The sequence below is a fragment of the Ursus americanus genome, chromosome X (assembly GCF_024610735.1).
Source record: "Ursus americanus isolate L20-20 chromosome X, mUrsAme1.1.p, whole genome shotgun sequence".
Classification (NCBI taxonomy): Eukaryota; Metazoa; Chordata; class Mammalia; order Carnivora; family Ursidae; genus Ursus; species Ursus americanus.
In genome coordinates this window covers 103533610-103549610 of record NC_142164.1, presented here as the reverse complement: position 1 = coordinate 103549610, position 16001 = coordinate 103533610, and the positions used below count along the sequence as shown (strand labels likewise).

The following is a 16001-nucleotide window of genomic DNA, read 5'->3' as shown; positions in this document are numbered from 1 at the left end:
AAAGCCTGAAATAATAATAGTATATTTATGAGATATTAAATTTAGGGCACAGCTTTAATATATTTGGAAGACTGGCACGATAACACAAAAGTATTTTGGCAAAAAAGGAAATAAAGACTTCTGGGTCACCACGGGGATTATTCTAGGGACAAATTTGCTTCAGCTCATTAGTCCAGTGATAATGCTGGCAACATTCTTGGCCATTTTGGCTCTATCTATTAACATGAGCACGTTTCATTTGTGCCGTGCTAGCTTACCAAATGCTATCAAATCTGGAAGGTCAATAGTTCAGAATTGACACTGCAAGAATACAAAGACAACTTTTAATTTCCAACCTGACTGCAAATTGGAAATTCTCAATTCTTTTTCACATGCTGTTCCCCTGCCATCTTCCCTCGCTGGCTGATGTGTCAAAAGGGGCTCCTGCTGTTCCCACCAGCAATGAAAATAGAAAGTTCAGTAAGCTGTGCATTCAGGGGCCACAGAAGTGAGTACAAGGCCGACATACACAGAACCAACACACATGAGCACATACCATTCCTGCACTGGCCGAGGACAGACTGCTTCATTATGCATCTCCCACTGGCATTCAGGAAGGGGAAGATCCGTGTAAGCTGGGAGGTAATGGAACACAACAAGGGGTCGCGATTACTGTTTTCTTTTGTATGTCTTCTAATCACCGTCAGGCCAACTATTACTTACAAGTTAGGCTCTTGCGCTGGCCGTTCGAGCATCATCTTTCAGCTCTAGAGCCACTCTGCTTGACTCGACTCTTGTGGGGCTTGCACTGTGCAGACTGCCAGCTGGTCTGCCCTGAGGGGAGTTAACGGTTTTCTTTAACACACACACACACACACACACACACACACACACACTCAAAGAGACATACCACACATACAACCATGCGTACTGCACACATGGGCACCAGCCAGATACGCTTAAACTGTCGCTCAATATAAAAAAAGCAGAACTTTTTTTTTAATTTGGAATTTTAATTATGTACATAAATAGCCACATGAGAACGAGGAGTTCTAAGGCTAGACATTGTCTCTAGGTGAAAGGATTTCCGATTAGTCCACTTGTAGCATGGCATCACCCAAGATAACAAAGAAGCCTAGTACAGTTTGTCCTGAAGAAGAAAGCCAAATTACTACATTCAGTACTGACTTCTCTGCCATTTTTCTGTAGAAATATTGGTTTACTGCATGGAGTTTCCAATGTTTACCTATAACTAAAAGAAAAAGAAAACCATAAGTAAACTGCCAAGGGAAAAAAAAAAGAGACTCTAAAACTTTGTTTTTTGAAAATTCATCAGGGTTAAATTGAGAAACCATATTAAATATTTACATTACTATTATGACTGTAAGGATCATAATGCGCCAGAAAAAAACTGTAATTATTTCTATTTTACAGACACTTAAACTACAAAGCAGAAAGGTTTTGTGTTTCATCCAAACTACATTCAGATTCTCAACTGGCTGTGTACCTGAGCATAATTAAACAGATGGATGGATGAATAAATAAAAAATAAATGCTTAAATGGCACAGCACACACCACATCTCTCCCCTTCTGAAAAACCAAACAACTACATTTCTGTCCATCTGCTGAAGGAGAGTGTGATTATATCACCATCAGTCTGACGTATACCTTTCCTCAGATCACCCCACTATTCTTCTCTGGAATGGAACACACATCATCCAAAGACATACCAAAGACAAACTGATTCTTCTCCAGATTGCTTTCTTTCCAATATGTAATGAATCTACTTAGCAATTAGAGGTTTATAAATATTTTAGAGATATATTTTTAGATACAAATATATCTTTTAATATAAAGCCCAAACTTCTTATGTTAAACATGTAAATCCCTAGCTTACCTTTTCCATTTCAGTTTATTAATCTGTTTTGGACTTCTCTAAGAATTCAATACATTTACTGCACTGTTAAAACTGGAAACTGGAAATGACCTATATTGACAAGGATTCAATAGGCCATGGTAGTACATACTAGGAAATTATTAAGCAGCTAAGAGAAGGAATGAGATCTCTAAGTACTAAGAGAAAAAGATGCACATAATATATTACGTGAAAAAAGGCAAGTTATTTCATTCATTCAACACAGCTAAACACAGCACTGTCTATGAAGTATTCTTACCAACACTGAACCTCATCTGATGGAACCTTCAGATCTAACTACCATTTTATTGGAAATGGAGAGAAGAGAGGAACCAAGAGATAAACAGAATGACACTAAATGGATGTACTCAGTCATAGCCAGAATGTGGGATCTTCTAAAGGATAAATAGGCCTGTTTTTTCAAAAAATGAATGGCAAGGGGAAAATGAAGGAGAAGGAACTATTACAGTTTAAAAGGGACTTCAGGGACCTATCAGTCAAATGCAATGGGCAGATCTTGTTTGGGTCCTGATTCAAAGAAACCAAAGGCAAAAAGACAATCAGGGAAATCTATGTACTACCTAAATATGAAATGATATTAAACAATTAGTGTTAATTTCTTTAGGTGTGATAATAAAATTGAGATATGTTCCCTCATGGACGTTTCAGTGTACTTGCAAAACCATTCAAGGAATATGAGCTCATTCTGTCAAAAAACCAAAAGAAGGTATGATGTGCACACATTTACACACAGAGAAAAAAGGCTGGAATTGTATGTCAAACTAGTATCAGAAATTAACCATGGAAAAGGAACAGAGGACCAAACAAACTAAAAATATTTATCTAAAAATATTTTTTAGAAGATTTTATTTATTATTTATTTGAGAGAGAGAGAGAGCGCACAAGCAGGGGGAGGGGCAGGGGAAGAGGGAGAAGAAGACTCCCCGCTGAGCAGGGAGCCCAACACGGGGCCTGATTGGATCCCAGGACCCTGAGATCATGACCTGAGCCAAAGTTAGCTGCTTAACCAACTGAGCCACCCAGGCTCCCATAAAAAAAAATTTCTTTACAACAAATATGTATCGCTTTTATAATTGAAAACTCCATCTCCAATAAAGAAGTAAAAAAGTAAAGAATGAGATCAAGGTTGTGTATACAGTAAGCTGAACTCTGGCCCAGAATATTCTGGAAAGATGAAATAGATATTTACGTAGTTTCCCTGTATTCCAAGTCTCAATGTCCCTGCAGAGAAAACATAATATATTCATTGTCAAGTTTCTGGAGGACATATGTGGTTTCCTGGCTGCTCATGTTCTAGTCTCTCTTTCAATACACATCTGGTACACATCTGGCCCGGCTCTCCAGGAATGTTGATACTGGGGTGGGGCTTAGGCCTCTGTCTTTGAACAAGCTCCTGTGGTAATATGTTTGTATGATAAAATTTGAGAAGTATGACTTGGGGTTACCATATGAAGGGCTGAGATGTGAAAGAGGATCTGGGTTTGTTTTCTGTGACCCCTCAGGCAGGATCAGAACCATTGCATAGGAGTTACAAAAAGACATATTTTTGCTTAGTATAAGAAACAGCTTCCTAAAAATCAGTACTGTCCAAAGATGGCTGCCCTGTGGCGTGAAGTGCCTATCAGTGAAGATGACAAGTGAGAACACACAGGGCTACAGGGTATTTATGCTTGAGGCTGGCTGGGGGGCCAGAGGACCCCTCTCAAATTCTAAGACTGTAAGACTCTCTGCATCTCTAAAAATATGGACACAGCTTGAGAAAGAAAAGCCTCACACTGAGGGCTTTCATGGATTGTAAACAGCAGTCATGATTTACAATTAATGTAGCAGTGATCTTTTTTAAAAAAGACTATAAAATTCATATTCACTGCAGAATACCTTAAAATATAGAAAGTTATATAGAAGAAAAACTATAAAGAACACCCATAATTCTACTATCCCAAGATATATACTTACATTTTTTGTTGTATTTCCTGGTCTTTATCCTCTCTAAAAATGTACCATACTACCTTTTTTTTCATTTAATAAGTTTCCATGCAATTAAATATTACTGAAACATAATAACACTCCTCTTCATGGATATACCAGAATTAAATAATATTTAGCTAAATATTTAATTGTTTTCAAATTCAATATAATCTTATCAGGAAATCACAAGTGCTATCATATAATTTTTAATATACACACAAACTAACATTAATATAACCAGTGTTTTGTACTTAGCTGGTACTCATGAGTAAATACTAAACAAATGAGTGAAGAGAGTGAATTGAGTACAAGAGCAGAAGAAATCACACTGATTTTCTGACTTCATCTGGTATCCTAAATTTCTCTAGCCTCCAGTTACTCAATCTTTAAAGAAAGAATAATTACACCTATGAATTCCCTATGGTACTTAAAATAATATTTCTATATAATCTTGAGCTTCTCTACAACATTGCTCATTCAACAAATGTTTATTTAATGACTCAGATAAATACAAGAGTGCCTACTATAGTAAAGTGTTATTTGAAAAAAACACAAACCTAAGAAACAATGGCACTTTTCAATTGTTTGAAATAGTTTTGTATACAAATCCCAACTGCCACGTTCTAGCTTGTCTTAAAAACCCAGGTACTTCTCAGGAATGAACACAATTAAACAAGCGAAGGCACTTAAGTCCACAAATTAAAGATGGAATGAAACATCATACTGGCCCTTATGTATCTAAATGAAGCTGAAACTGCTATAATTAATTAAGTTGAATTAAGAACGAGTCATTTCAGCTGGTGCTAACAAGGCTAAAAATGACTACAGAATTCTCTTGTTCTTTACCTGATTAAAATGGGCAGAGCATGGAGCGTTCTATTTATTTCCAGGTGAATTCTTCACATTTCCTGGCTTATAAAACAAAAATTAAGAATATTAATACAGTTTAAAAAGAAATAGTGAAACTTCTAAAGAAAGCCTGGAGTGTCTCAAGATGCCCATCTTCAGTATTTGGCTAAATACAACATTAAATATTCTTATAATGCAACCTGACCCATTTCTCAGTTAACTGAAGGAATTACAAGGGCTCCCTGAGGGCCCTGCTATAGACAGTGACTTAGGCACAGAGGAGAGCAGGAACTAAAGCTCCATTAATCCTCACCACAGAGATTCAGCCAAACAGCTGACTCCATAAAAAATCCAAGAGTGAAAAGACTTCTACACTGCTGCCATTGCTAAAGAATTAAAAAAATAAAAATAAAGAATAAAGCTGTTCTTCTCTGTGTATCATCCACCAGAGGGGCCAAATCACAAAACATATTTACTGTGAAAGAGGTTATAATTGGACCACACCCATTCTGCCTGGCCACCATCTGGGAACGTATAATTAGGTCATGTCATCTACCAGAAGTGATGCAGGAAAGTTTCTTGTAGGAAAAGTTCATGCGCTAAACGTTTAAGGCTTTATTTTCCTTCCTATACGTTTTCAATACTGTAATTCTGAAAACATGTTAATAAGAATTGATGTCCATCAAGGAGGTGAACTCTCATGAGATGGCAACCTGCAAACAGGAGGCTGTAGGTGAGCGAACAATGGGGCTGGGATTCCGTGGTCTAGACTTGGTGCAGGTTCTCCTGGTGGCCTTCTCGCAGAGTTATCCATGCGTGAAGGAGGGGGGAAAGTGAGAAAGCAGGAACACATAACTAACCCTGTACTTTCAGAGCACAGTTTCTAGGCAACGCCAAGCTTACCGGAGTGGTTGAAAACTGGCCTCTAAGCATGGTGATCATACATCCCGGCATGCCCAAGTTATACTGCTTTATACCCACTGTCCCAGCATAATTAACAGCACCCCCTTTCACTCTCAAGTGTATCCTGACTTGGATGATAAATTATATGGTTACCCTACCTCCAGACCACATCCACGTGATGATGAAGTTCTGGAGAACAAGGCCCTATGTATTGCTTGGTGGATCATCATACAACACCCATAACTACTTGTTGCTCTGAACCGAGCTCTACAGGACTCAGTACCGTGTGCCTTACTGTATTCCTTGAGAGTCACAATCACACACATACACACACACACAGAAGCCTTCTTGCTGTTGCTTTTCCAACCTGCCAAGCTCTTTCCTAGGATGAGAACTTTGCAAAATGTATCCCTTGACCTAGACTGGTCAATCCCACTTTCTGCCTGTTTAAATGCTATTCATCCTCTAGATCAAGGCTTTCCCATCCATCACGTGTCCTTCAATTTAGATGAAAACCTTTTATTCACATTCACAGTATCCATGTGCTTCCTGAATTGTATAATTCTTCCATTCATTTACTAATATATAAGCTGAATCATTTACTAATATGTAAGCTTCATGAGGGCACAATATCCCTAGGACCTCCTAGCACACGGTACTTAAACATTTGTTGAATAAACAAACGAAATACAATAGAACCTAGAGATCTGATGAGGGTAAGAAAAATGTTTGGGTATGTAATTAATGAAGAACAAAAAGAGATTTAAAAAAAAAGAGGCTTCATTTATGAAGGAGTGAGATAACCATGTCCAGCAATTGCATCTGTCATAAAAACCGTATAATTCTCTACCTAGTTAAATGTATTTTAGGTGTGAATTACCTTAATGTTATGCTTGCCAAGTACTTTTAGTGATGTTCTTATATATTCTACTATCTATACTTGCCAGCATCTCAACCTCAAAAATATAAGATGTTAAATTATTTTTTAATACATATTTTATTTACTTATTTGACAGAGAGAGAAAGCACAAGCAGGGGGAGCAGCAGCCCTAGGGAGAGGGAAAAGCAGACTCCCTGCTGAGCAGAGAGCCTGATATGGGGCTCGATCCCAGGACCCTGGGATTATGACCTGAGCCAAAGGCAGATGTTTAACCGACTGAGCCACCCAGGTCCCTAAGATGCTAAATTCTTAAGGTTTTTTATCTTTTGGACATTCAGAAAATGAGCACATAAAATATTCTTCTGGTTGAGGAAAACAACTCTGTTGCTAGGAAATTTTTCTTGTTTGGTTATGTATCACTTATAGTATCACAAAACATGACAATCAAATATCTCACTAAAGAAATATTGAGCCCAACCACCCTATTACAAATCAGATCTGTCTTGGCAGAAACTGCCATGATCTCAGAAAAAAAACAACATTCTCCGACTTCAAAAGACAGATTGTGATTTAGTACAAGCCAGAAATTAACTTTTTTTTTGCATTTTTCAGACAGTTTCATTTGAAATATTTTATAACTGAATTCTCCTTATAATTTAATTTTGATACCTATCAGGTTTCATTTTTTTAAAGATTTATTTATTTAGGGGCACCTGGGTGGGTTGCCCACTCTCAGATTTATTCATTTTAGAGACAGAGTGCATGTGGGCAGGGGGAGGGGCAGTGAGAGAAACAGAGGGGAAGAGAATCTCAAGCAGAATCCCCACTGAGCGTGGAGCCCGACACAGGGCTCGATCCTAGGATGCTGAGACCATGACCTGAACCAAAATCAAGAGTCGGAAGCTCAACCAACTAAGCCACCCAGCTGCCCAGGTTTCTCTGTTTTTTAAAATGATTAATATATTTTATTTAATCCAACATATCTAAAATATTATTTCAACATACGATCACAGTATAAAAATGATAGTTTACATTCTTTTTATTTGTACCATGTCTTCTAAGTTTGCTGTGAATTTATACTTATAGCACACACCTCAATTCAGACCAGCTATATTTCAAGTACTCAACAGCTAGTGGCTGCCATATTGGACTATATACATAGGGCTAGAGGAATAAGCTAAATAGCACTGTGATGGTTAGTTTTATGTGCCAACTTGGCTAGGCTATAGAAGAAAATTTATTTTCTTACCACAGCCATGAACATGAATGATCACTTCTATTAGCAACATCAAAACATTTGTTTTAGTCCAAACATTTACTTCTAATTAGTATGCACTGCTCAGTAAAGAAGGATTTCCAGACAAACCCCTGAGGTATACTAGCCCACTGAAATATCTGAGCCCCTCACCAGCTGATTATTTTGATCAATTACCTAACTTTCCCAAATGCAGTTCCTTCATTTGTAAAATAGGGAATAACACTAGAACCTGCCACTGACTCTTCATGAACAAAGAGTTTAACACCCAGGGCCAAGCTCACAGTAAGTACTCAATAAACATTATTTATCCTATGTAAAATATCACTGTACCTTTTTGATGAGGAGATAAAAGGTAAGGTTAAATGACCTGTTAAAGACCCCCAATGACATCCCAGTTCATTGGATATGGTAAGCAGAATCAGGCCTCCCCCAAAAATGTCTGCATCCTAATCCTGGAAGCTGTGGCTGTGTTACTTTACATGGCAAAGGTGAATTTACGTGGCATGGGGATTCAGGCTGCGAATCAGCTGACTTTCCAACAGGGAGATTATTTTACATTATTACATGGGTTCCAATAGTCAAAGAGGGAGGCAAAAGACAGGGTCAGAGAAATGGGACATGAAAAGGACTCAACTTGCACTGGCTGGCTTTGAAGATGGAGGAAGAGGGCTGTGAGCCAAGGACAGCTGCAGCCTCTAGAAGCTAGGAACAGCCCTCAGCTGGCAGCCAGCAAAACAGACCTTGACCCTGCAACCATAAGGAACTGAAATGAATTCTGTCAACAACCTGAATGAGGGGGGAAATGGATTCTCCCCTGGAGCCAACAGAAAGGAATGCAGCCCTGCTGACACCTTGATTTAGCACCAAGACTTCTGATCTACGGGGTCTAAGACAATATAAATTTGTATTATTTTCAGCCAGTAAACTTGTGGTCATTTGTTATGGCAGGATAGGAAACTAAAACACTGGTGGGAGGACTCTCGCCTAATGGATATAAGCCCTCTGGTTCCATTTCCCATCAGGAGATGTTATCTCCTCAAGCAGAAGCAAAAATATGCAGGGTCACATGACAGCTGTCATGGCTGTCATGTGCTAGAGTCTGGCCATTTTATAAGTTTCTTACATGGATAAACTTATTTCATTTCAAAGCAGCCCCAGGAGGTCCTACTCCCATTTCCCAGAGTGCCTGAGCAATTTCCCCAGGTTTCAAGAGAGGTGGAGGCGGGGCGGGATGGGGTGGGGTGGGGCGGGGCGGGGCCTGGAGCACCTACTCCAGAGTCCACTCTCTTGGCCACCAGGCTGTACTGTATTCTGCTTGGTCCACCTTTTCTGATAAAAAAAAGCTTTATGCCTTTCAAAAAAGGAGATGCTCCCCCTGCCCAGGATTTTTAACTTTTTATTTTGTTAAGTAATGGTGTAAAAAAAAAAAAAAGAAAAATCATTGCCTAGTACCTTTAAACAGCCGACACTAGAAAAGGCACCAATTTAGAACAAATTTAGCTTTATGGAAAACCCACCACAACATTCTTATTTTTATTTTATTGTTTTAAGAACACTTAACATGAGATTGACTCTGACAAATTTTTAAATGTATGATACAGTACTGTTGACTTATAGGCACAATGCTGTACAGCTGATCTTTAGAACATATTCATCTTGCATGACTGAGATTTTACCCCCCTTGAACAGTAACTCCCCAATCCCCTTCCCTACACCCAGCCCCTGGCAACCACCATTCTACTCTCTGGTCCTATAAGTCTGACTATTTCAGATACTTCATATAAGCTGAATCATGCAGTATTTCTCCGTCTGCGATAGAAATATCAGAGAGGATAATTGTGAAACCCCGTAACTTACTGAGAGCTAAACTTGAGTGTGTTTAGCAAGCTGAGGAATTTGGAATGGAGGAAGAGAAAGCAGGGCATATTTACTCAGGGTGGTGGCTGCGGCTTCCCTTTCATTTTCCTGCTGAGCCAGCAGGGGCCTGAACACAACTATTAAAAGCCCAGCTTCATAAGTTCTGCTCGGTTTTCACGTTAGTAACAGGTTTGTATTTCTTCATGGATTTTCCTGCCCTTTAAAGAATTATTAAGATTTTACTTTTTAGTTATTGTTGGCCTTTAACAGTCATTCTACAATTCTTTCATAGTAACTTGTTACATTTTCTTAAAACCTAGTGAAAACTAAACATGCGATTTACTGAGACACACTGCTGTGTTTGGCTAATTATAGGACAGCTCCAAAAGAGCCATCTGTGACCCTGGGGCCCCACGCCCACAACTGGCATCCATCTCGGATACTCAGACGTTGGGCTGATACTTGCGAAAGGGTTTCAGATCAGCAATGGACAATCAGTAAATAGTTTCAGGCTTTTATTAAGCTCCTGGACTCAGAGTGAACACCATAATGGAAAAAAAATCAATAAAACCAACTACAATAGGAACTTCTGATCGTCAAAAGACACCTAAACTGAAAAGCCTCAAACTGGAAGAACACATCTGCCAACACGTGACCAACAATATTAGCAACTAGGAAAAAAAATAAAGAACCCTCATAAATCATTAAGACAGGAACACATTACTCATAAAAAAAAAAAAGGACCAAAAGATATGAGTAGGCGTTCCAAGAAGAAACCAATAAAACATGTGAAAATGCTCAACCTCATTAGTGATCAAGGAAATGTACGTTAAAACTACTATGAGAAATTCTGAGACCATTGTGACATGCCAGATAGTGAGGAAACTATCAGACTACTTGGGTCATGTCAAAAGGACTCTAAGCCAACTTCTACTAGCCAAAGTGGGCCAATTTCAATTTTAGTAAGGAATAAGAATCATAAAACATTCAAATCCAGATATATATAAATCTACAAATTCGTAACTATTTTTAAAAAACAATCTGGTGACCTTCTGAGGATGAGAGGGAACCGATCCATTATTTTGAAAACTGGATACATAAGAGAAAAAATAAAGCATTTACCCTTTCTTCTAACTGGGTAACTAAACAGTAGATGAGGGGAAGTGGTTCCTTATTAAAGTATTCCACCTAATATGTGAAAAATGACATAACAGATGTAGAATATGCCCATTTTCTAACCTCCAGGGAATCAATGCATCTAGGCACTGGTCATCAATACCCGCTAACACCAAAACAGCAAAGTAAAAACCAGATTTAGGTGCCTGCATAGACCTACAGCCTTGCCAACAGGATCAAACACAAACTTCATCAAGCAATCATCTGAATCCAGCTGCCAATCTGCAGGAAACGCAGAGAAGAGAGGAACACGGTCAACTGCATCTTAAGTGTGCCATCCGCAAAGCCCAAACCCATGGAAACTCTCTAGGTCCAATATGCCAGGTTCTTTTAACAGATACATTATAAGGAAAATAAAAAGATGGAAGGGGAACCTCCGATTAAAAGTGACTTTAAAAAGGGGGAAAGGGGGCGCCTGGGTGGCACAGCGGTTAAGCATCTGCCTTCGGCTCAGGGCGTGATCCCGGCGTTACGGGATCGAGCCCCACATCAGGCTCCTCCGCTATGAGCCTGCTTCTTCCTCTCCCACTCCCCCTGCTTGTGTTCCCTCTCTCGCTGGCTCTCTCTCTCTGTCGAATAAATAAATAAAATCTTTTAAAAAAAAATAAAAAAAAAATAAAAAGGGGGAAAAAGACTTAAAAGGCAAATAAAGTCAGAAGTAATAAGAAGCAAAACTAAAGTGACAGGGATAAATACTTCGGTGATAAAACCATAAAGAAAAGAAAGTTATTACTATAAAAGTCAGGGTAGTAGGTAATTTTGGATGGAGGGAGAGAACTGTAATTGGAGTGGGCTACATGGAGGGGGTTCTGGGAAGGCTGGCAAAGTTCTGTTTTTTGTCCTTAGAGGATGGTCACAAGGGAGTTTGCCTTATACTAATTCACTAAGCTAAAAAAAATAAATTAAAAAGTTGAAGGAATGCACATTATTGGGGCAGCTGCGGAAACCAGAACATGGACTGCAGATGAGGTAATGTTTATGCAAACAAGGAAATGTTACCTTTCCCCAGTGTGATAATGGTATTATGATTATATTAGTGAATGTCCACGTTCTTTGGAAATACATGATGAATTAGTATGGGTGGAAAGTGCAATGATACCTACAACTAACTCTCACATAGTTCAGAAAAAAATACGTGTGTGTGTGAGTGCCCACACATGTGTAAAATAAGAGACAAAGCAAATGTAGCAAAATATTAACTGGTGAATTGAAGTGAAGGCGACAGTCATTATACACTATTTCTGCAACTGTTCCGTAGTTCTGAAATTATTTCAAAATAAAAATTGGAGAATAAAGGAAAACCACAGACACGCACACCCACACATGCACATGCACACAAACTCACACCCTATAGTGAAAAATTATTTTAAAGCTACCAGAATGGCAAAACTGGAAACAACCACTTTGTAAAACTACTTGGCATCATCTAGTAAAACTGATGTGTAGACCCCACGAATCAGGAATCCCGGCCTAGGAAAACTCCTCATAAATCTGACACATGTACAAAAATGCTCACAGCTGTATGTGCAACAATATACTGAAAATCACCCTACTAGTCATCAACGTGGTTATTTTCTCACAAAGGAATACTCTACAGCAGTGAAAATGAATAAACTATAGCCATACACAGCCCATAAACATGTTAAGGGAAACAGTACACATAGTAAGATTCCATCTAAATAAACTCTTTATATGTATATTTGATATATTTATTTATATTTTAAAGACAAAAAAAGGCAAACTCAACTACAATGTTTTAGAAGAAGAACAAGGAAATGAAAAACCAAATTCTGGATAGTAGTTCCCTCTGGGGAGACGGGAAGGAGGGGGAGGGCATGGAGAACTTAGAAGGCATTGGTAATTTCCTATCCTTTAAAGGTGGATGGATGATTGGTATATATGAGGTCACTACACTACTGGATTTTAAACTCTTGTCTGTTTCTGTGTGTGTGTCTGTAAACAGAAGTTTTTTTTAAGATTTTTTAAAAAGTAATCTCTATAGACAGCCTATGTGGGGCTTGAACTCACGAGCCTGAGATAAAGAGTAGCATGCTCCACTGACTGAGCCAGCCAGGTGCCCCTGTAAACAGAGATTAAAATCCAACAGATAGGGGCGCCTGGGTGGCACAGCGGTTAAGCATCTGCCTTCGGCTCAGGGCGTGATCCCGGCATTATGGGATCGAGCCCCACATCAGGCTCCTCCGCTATGAGCCTGCTTCTTCCTCTCCCACTCCCCCTGCTTGTGTTCCCTCCCTTGCTGGCTGCCTCTATCTCTGTCAAATAAATAAATAAAATCTTTAAAAAAAAAATAAAAATAAAAATAAAAAATAAAATAAAATCCAACAGATATATCTTCTATCTGAAAACAAAAACAAAAACAAACCCTAGACCACACTAGGCTGACAATATTTTTGGACACACCCATCATTGCTTCACAGTTCTGACAAAGACTTCATTTTAGCTGAAGCAATTAAATTTCTCTGACCTGACCAAAGGCAATGACAGAACTGAAACCCACCTTCATCTGAACTTTATTGGTCGAAGACTCAGTGCAAATATTTAGTATCAATTCCTAAAAGGGAAAAGGAATGTGGCAGAGCAGAAAAACACCACAGACTTATTTAGGGTCTTTGAGAGTAATACAACTCCATGGCAAATAATATAATTGAGAACTGAGCCATCATTCATACCACTGAAAATTTCAGAGCCTTGTTTTAAACATGATGTCCACAAATTCCTTTTGACTGTTCAGAACCACAAACATGTACCTTTGTTAGATCACTACAGTGATAACTACGGACAACCATGAATTAGACTGCATCTAATTGAGACTGCTAATTTCAAATCTGACTTGAAAATCAATTTCCAAATAAGCTAAGAAACGAACAAAAATCTCAATCATGAAGTGTCTCCCAGGTCCCTTCAAAGAGACAGCTCCTGGGCCCCAAAGGATTCCTGTTTCAGGGTAACTTAAATCTTTGCTCTCATTCATAAAACTAAACAAAACAAAAACCCCCTGAAACCCACAAGAAGAGAGAAGAGCAATCAATAAAAAACAATGGCTTTCACCATCAAATAATTCCTGAAATCTAAGTACATCAAAATTTGATTAGAGCCTTCTGTTGTTCTTCATTTAAAACTTGTGCTAAATGTTTAAAACTTTATTACCTTCTAGTGAGAACACACAACCGTCAGGAAGAGATTATGCTTTCACGGTAAACAAATGAAAGAACATTACATTTTCAGTAACTCTGAAGAGGACGAGGGCACAGAAGACTAGAGAAAAAAATACAGGCCAACCATGAGCTAATTAGACATCTTTACTCTCTCACTCCCCAAAGACTTGCATATAAATGTGAGTAGCTTTAATATCTAACGTTTTCAAATTACCATAAAATGCCGGCCTGTTTAACCTGCATTCCAACCACAGTCCCGCTGCTTCTGCCCTGGGCTGAATTCTCAGAGCAGAGAAAGCTATTTCCAAGCCAGAGGCTCTGGGGGGGATCCCCTCCTTGGCTTTCATGCGCAGTGGGTCTGAGCTGCCCACGGACACCACCACGAGCACTCAGAGGCTCCCAGGAGACACCCGCCCAACTGGCTTCGGGGCACGTATGTCTGTGCCACCACCACCGTGAACACTGGGAACTGAGCATGAGTTTCATTTTCCACGTTTCTTTCTAGGGCTCTGTAGAGCTTTCCTGACATTCTATTTCCTTTCCCATATAAAATTCGGTGTGGACTTAAGGAATTCTTTAAACAGGAAAGCAAACTTCCAAAGAAAATGTCAGAGGAATGGAAACAAAACTACGGGTGTTTATTCTTTAAAGGGGACTGCCAAAGGGCACTTGATACTAACGCAGAACTTTCTACTCAACGTTTGCTTAAACAGCCTCCAGAGACTAATTCCTTTAGCTACCACTAACACAAAAATGAGTCTTAAGATTTCACTGAAAGACTGTTTATGTAAACCATGAGGAGGGCTTATAATGGATTCTACAATGTTACATCCACATTCTGGATTTCAATTTTGACACAGTTCTTTGTATTTGTAGAGTATTTCGATTTGAGATGATAGAAGTGAAAATGAACTTCCCTCAATCTATAATGTAGAAGGGATGTTAATGTAAGAACCCTAACTGTTCCTTATCTATCAAGCAGTGCCTCCGAGTGCTCGAAGGAGACATGATGCCTTGTTCTATACTCATTCTTCCTTATCAGAGGAAAGAACGTTCCAGCGAACAGGCGCAACATTCAATCAGCTATGGGGCTTCAAAAAGAGATAAAAGATGACACCTTCTTACAACTACACAACCTCCTCCCTCTGCTGCTCATCCACCAGTCAGCACAGAGAATATAGTCTGTAGCTGGTGGCTGATCCCCAACACACCATGGCTTATGCCCTTAAGCGGGCCAAGAAGGCTAGGGGATGAAGAGATGACGCCCTGCTAAAGGAAAGGAGGGAGCCAATAATAAGTGAAACAGCAAGAGGAGGAGCCTTGGTTAGTTTTTTTGCCTGGGAACACAGTATGTTCCCTATGAATGAAGTTTTGATAAAACTTTCAGAAAATATGCTATACTTTGAGCACATTATAAATATAACAGAGAGGAAATTATGATCTAAGACTGCAGTGGAATGCATTTTATGGTCACCACGTATTCAGCCCTGCTGATAATAACCAAATGCACAGAGGTTCTACTGCTCCTCCGATTAAGGCCACCAACAGAGAATCTGAGCTAGAGGCATAATGAAAACAAAGAGAAAAAGCAGGATCAGGCAACAGTGTTATCAAGAATATCTTACAAAAACCCTAGAGAAACCATATATTTAAACCAAAAGGAAGATAACGAAAAAGATCTTTCTCACCTTTTGAAAGTTCTCCTTCCACAAATCTTCTACGACTATGTATCCTCGTAAACCCCAGTCATATAACTTCTCCCCACTGACCTTGAAACAAAATATAAAAGATCCATTGCTATTCCATACGTGACTGGTAAGAATGAGAATATTCCACTTTCCTTTTTTCCTGTTTCCAAAATAACTGCATTTAAGCATACCACGACCCCAGAAGCCTTGGGGCATACACATTAAAGCTGCGTAACGTAAGCAAATAAAAAGAGAGCGAGAATCATAGCATAAGAAGAAAACACAGTTTGGTCATGCAGTTACTGTTTAAAAGAATTTGCCATAAATTAC

General features: G+C 39.0%; 1 protein-coding gene across 3 annotated transcripts in view; it reads right to left on the bottom strand.

Moving 5' to 3' along the window:
* Positions 1-957: 957 nt before the first annotated feature.
* APOO (apolipoprotein O) overlaps positions 958-16001 on the bottom strand; it is a 59719-nt gene continuing 44675 nt past the window's right edge. Inside the window, exons 7-9 of one of the 3 annotated variants that reach the window (XM_087860101.1) lie at positions 15672-15752; positions 4731-4796; positions 960-1231 (exon numbers count right to left, since the gene is read on the bottom strand). In XM_087860101.1, the coding sequence (XP_087716227.1) occupies positions 4761-4796; positions 15672-15752 (117 nt within the window). In that variant the 3' untranslated portion in view covers positions 960-1231; positions 4731-4760. Of the gene's footprint in view, positions 1232-4730; positions 4797-15671; positions 15753-16001 lie in introns of all 3 variants that reach the window. The other 2 variants (XM_087860103.1, XM_087860102.1) reach the window with 2 other exon arrangements.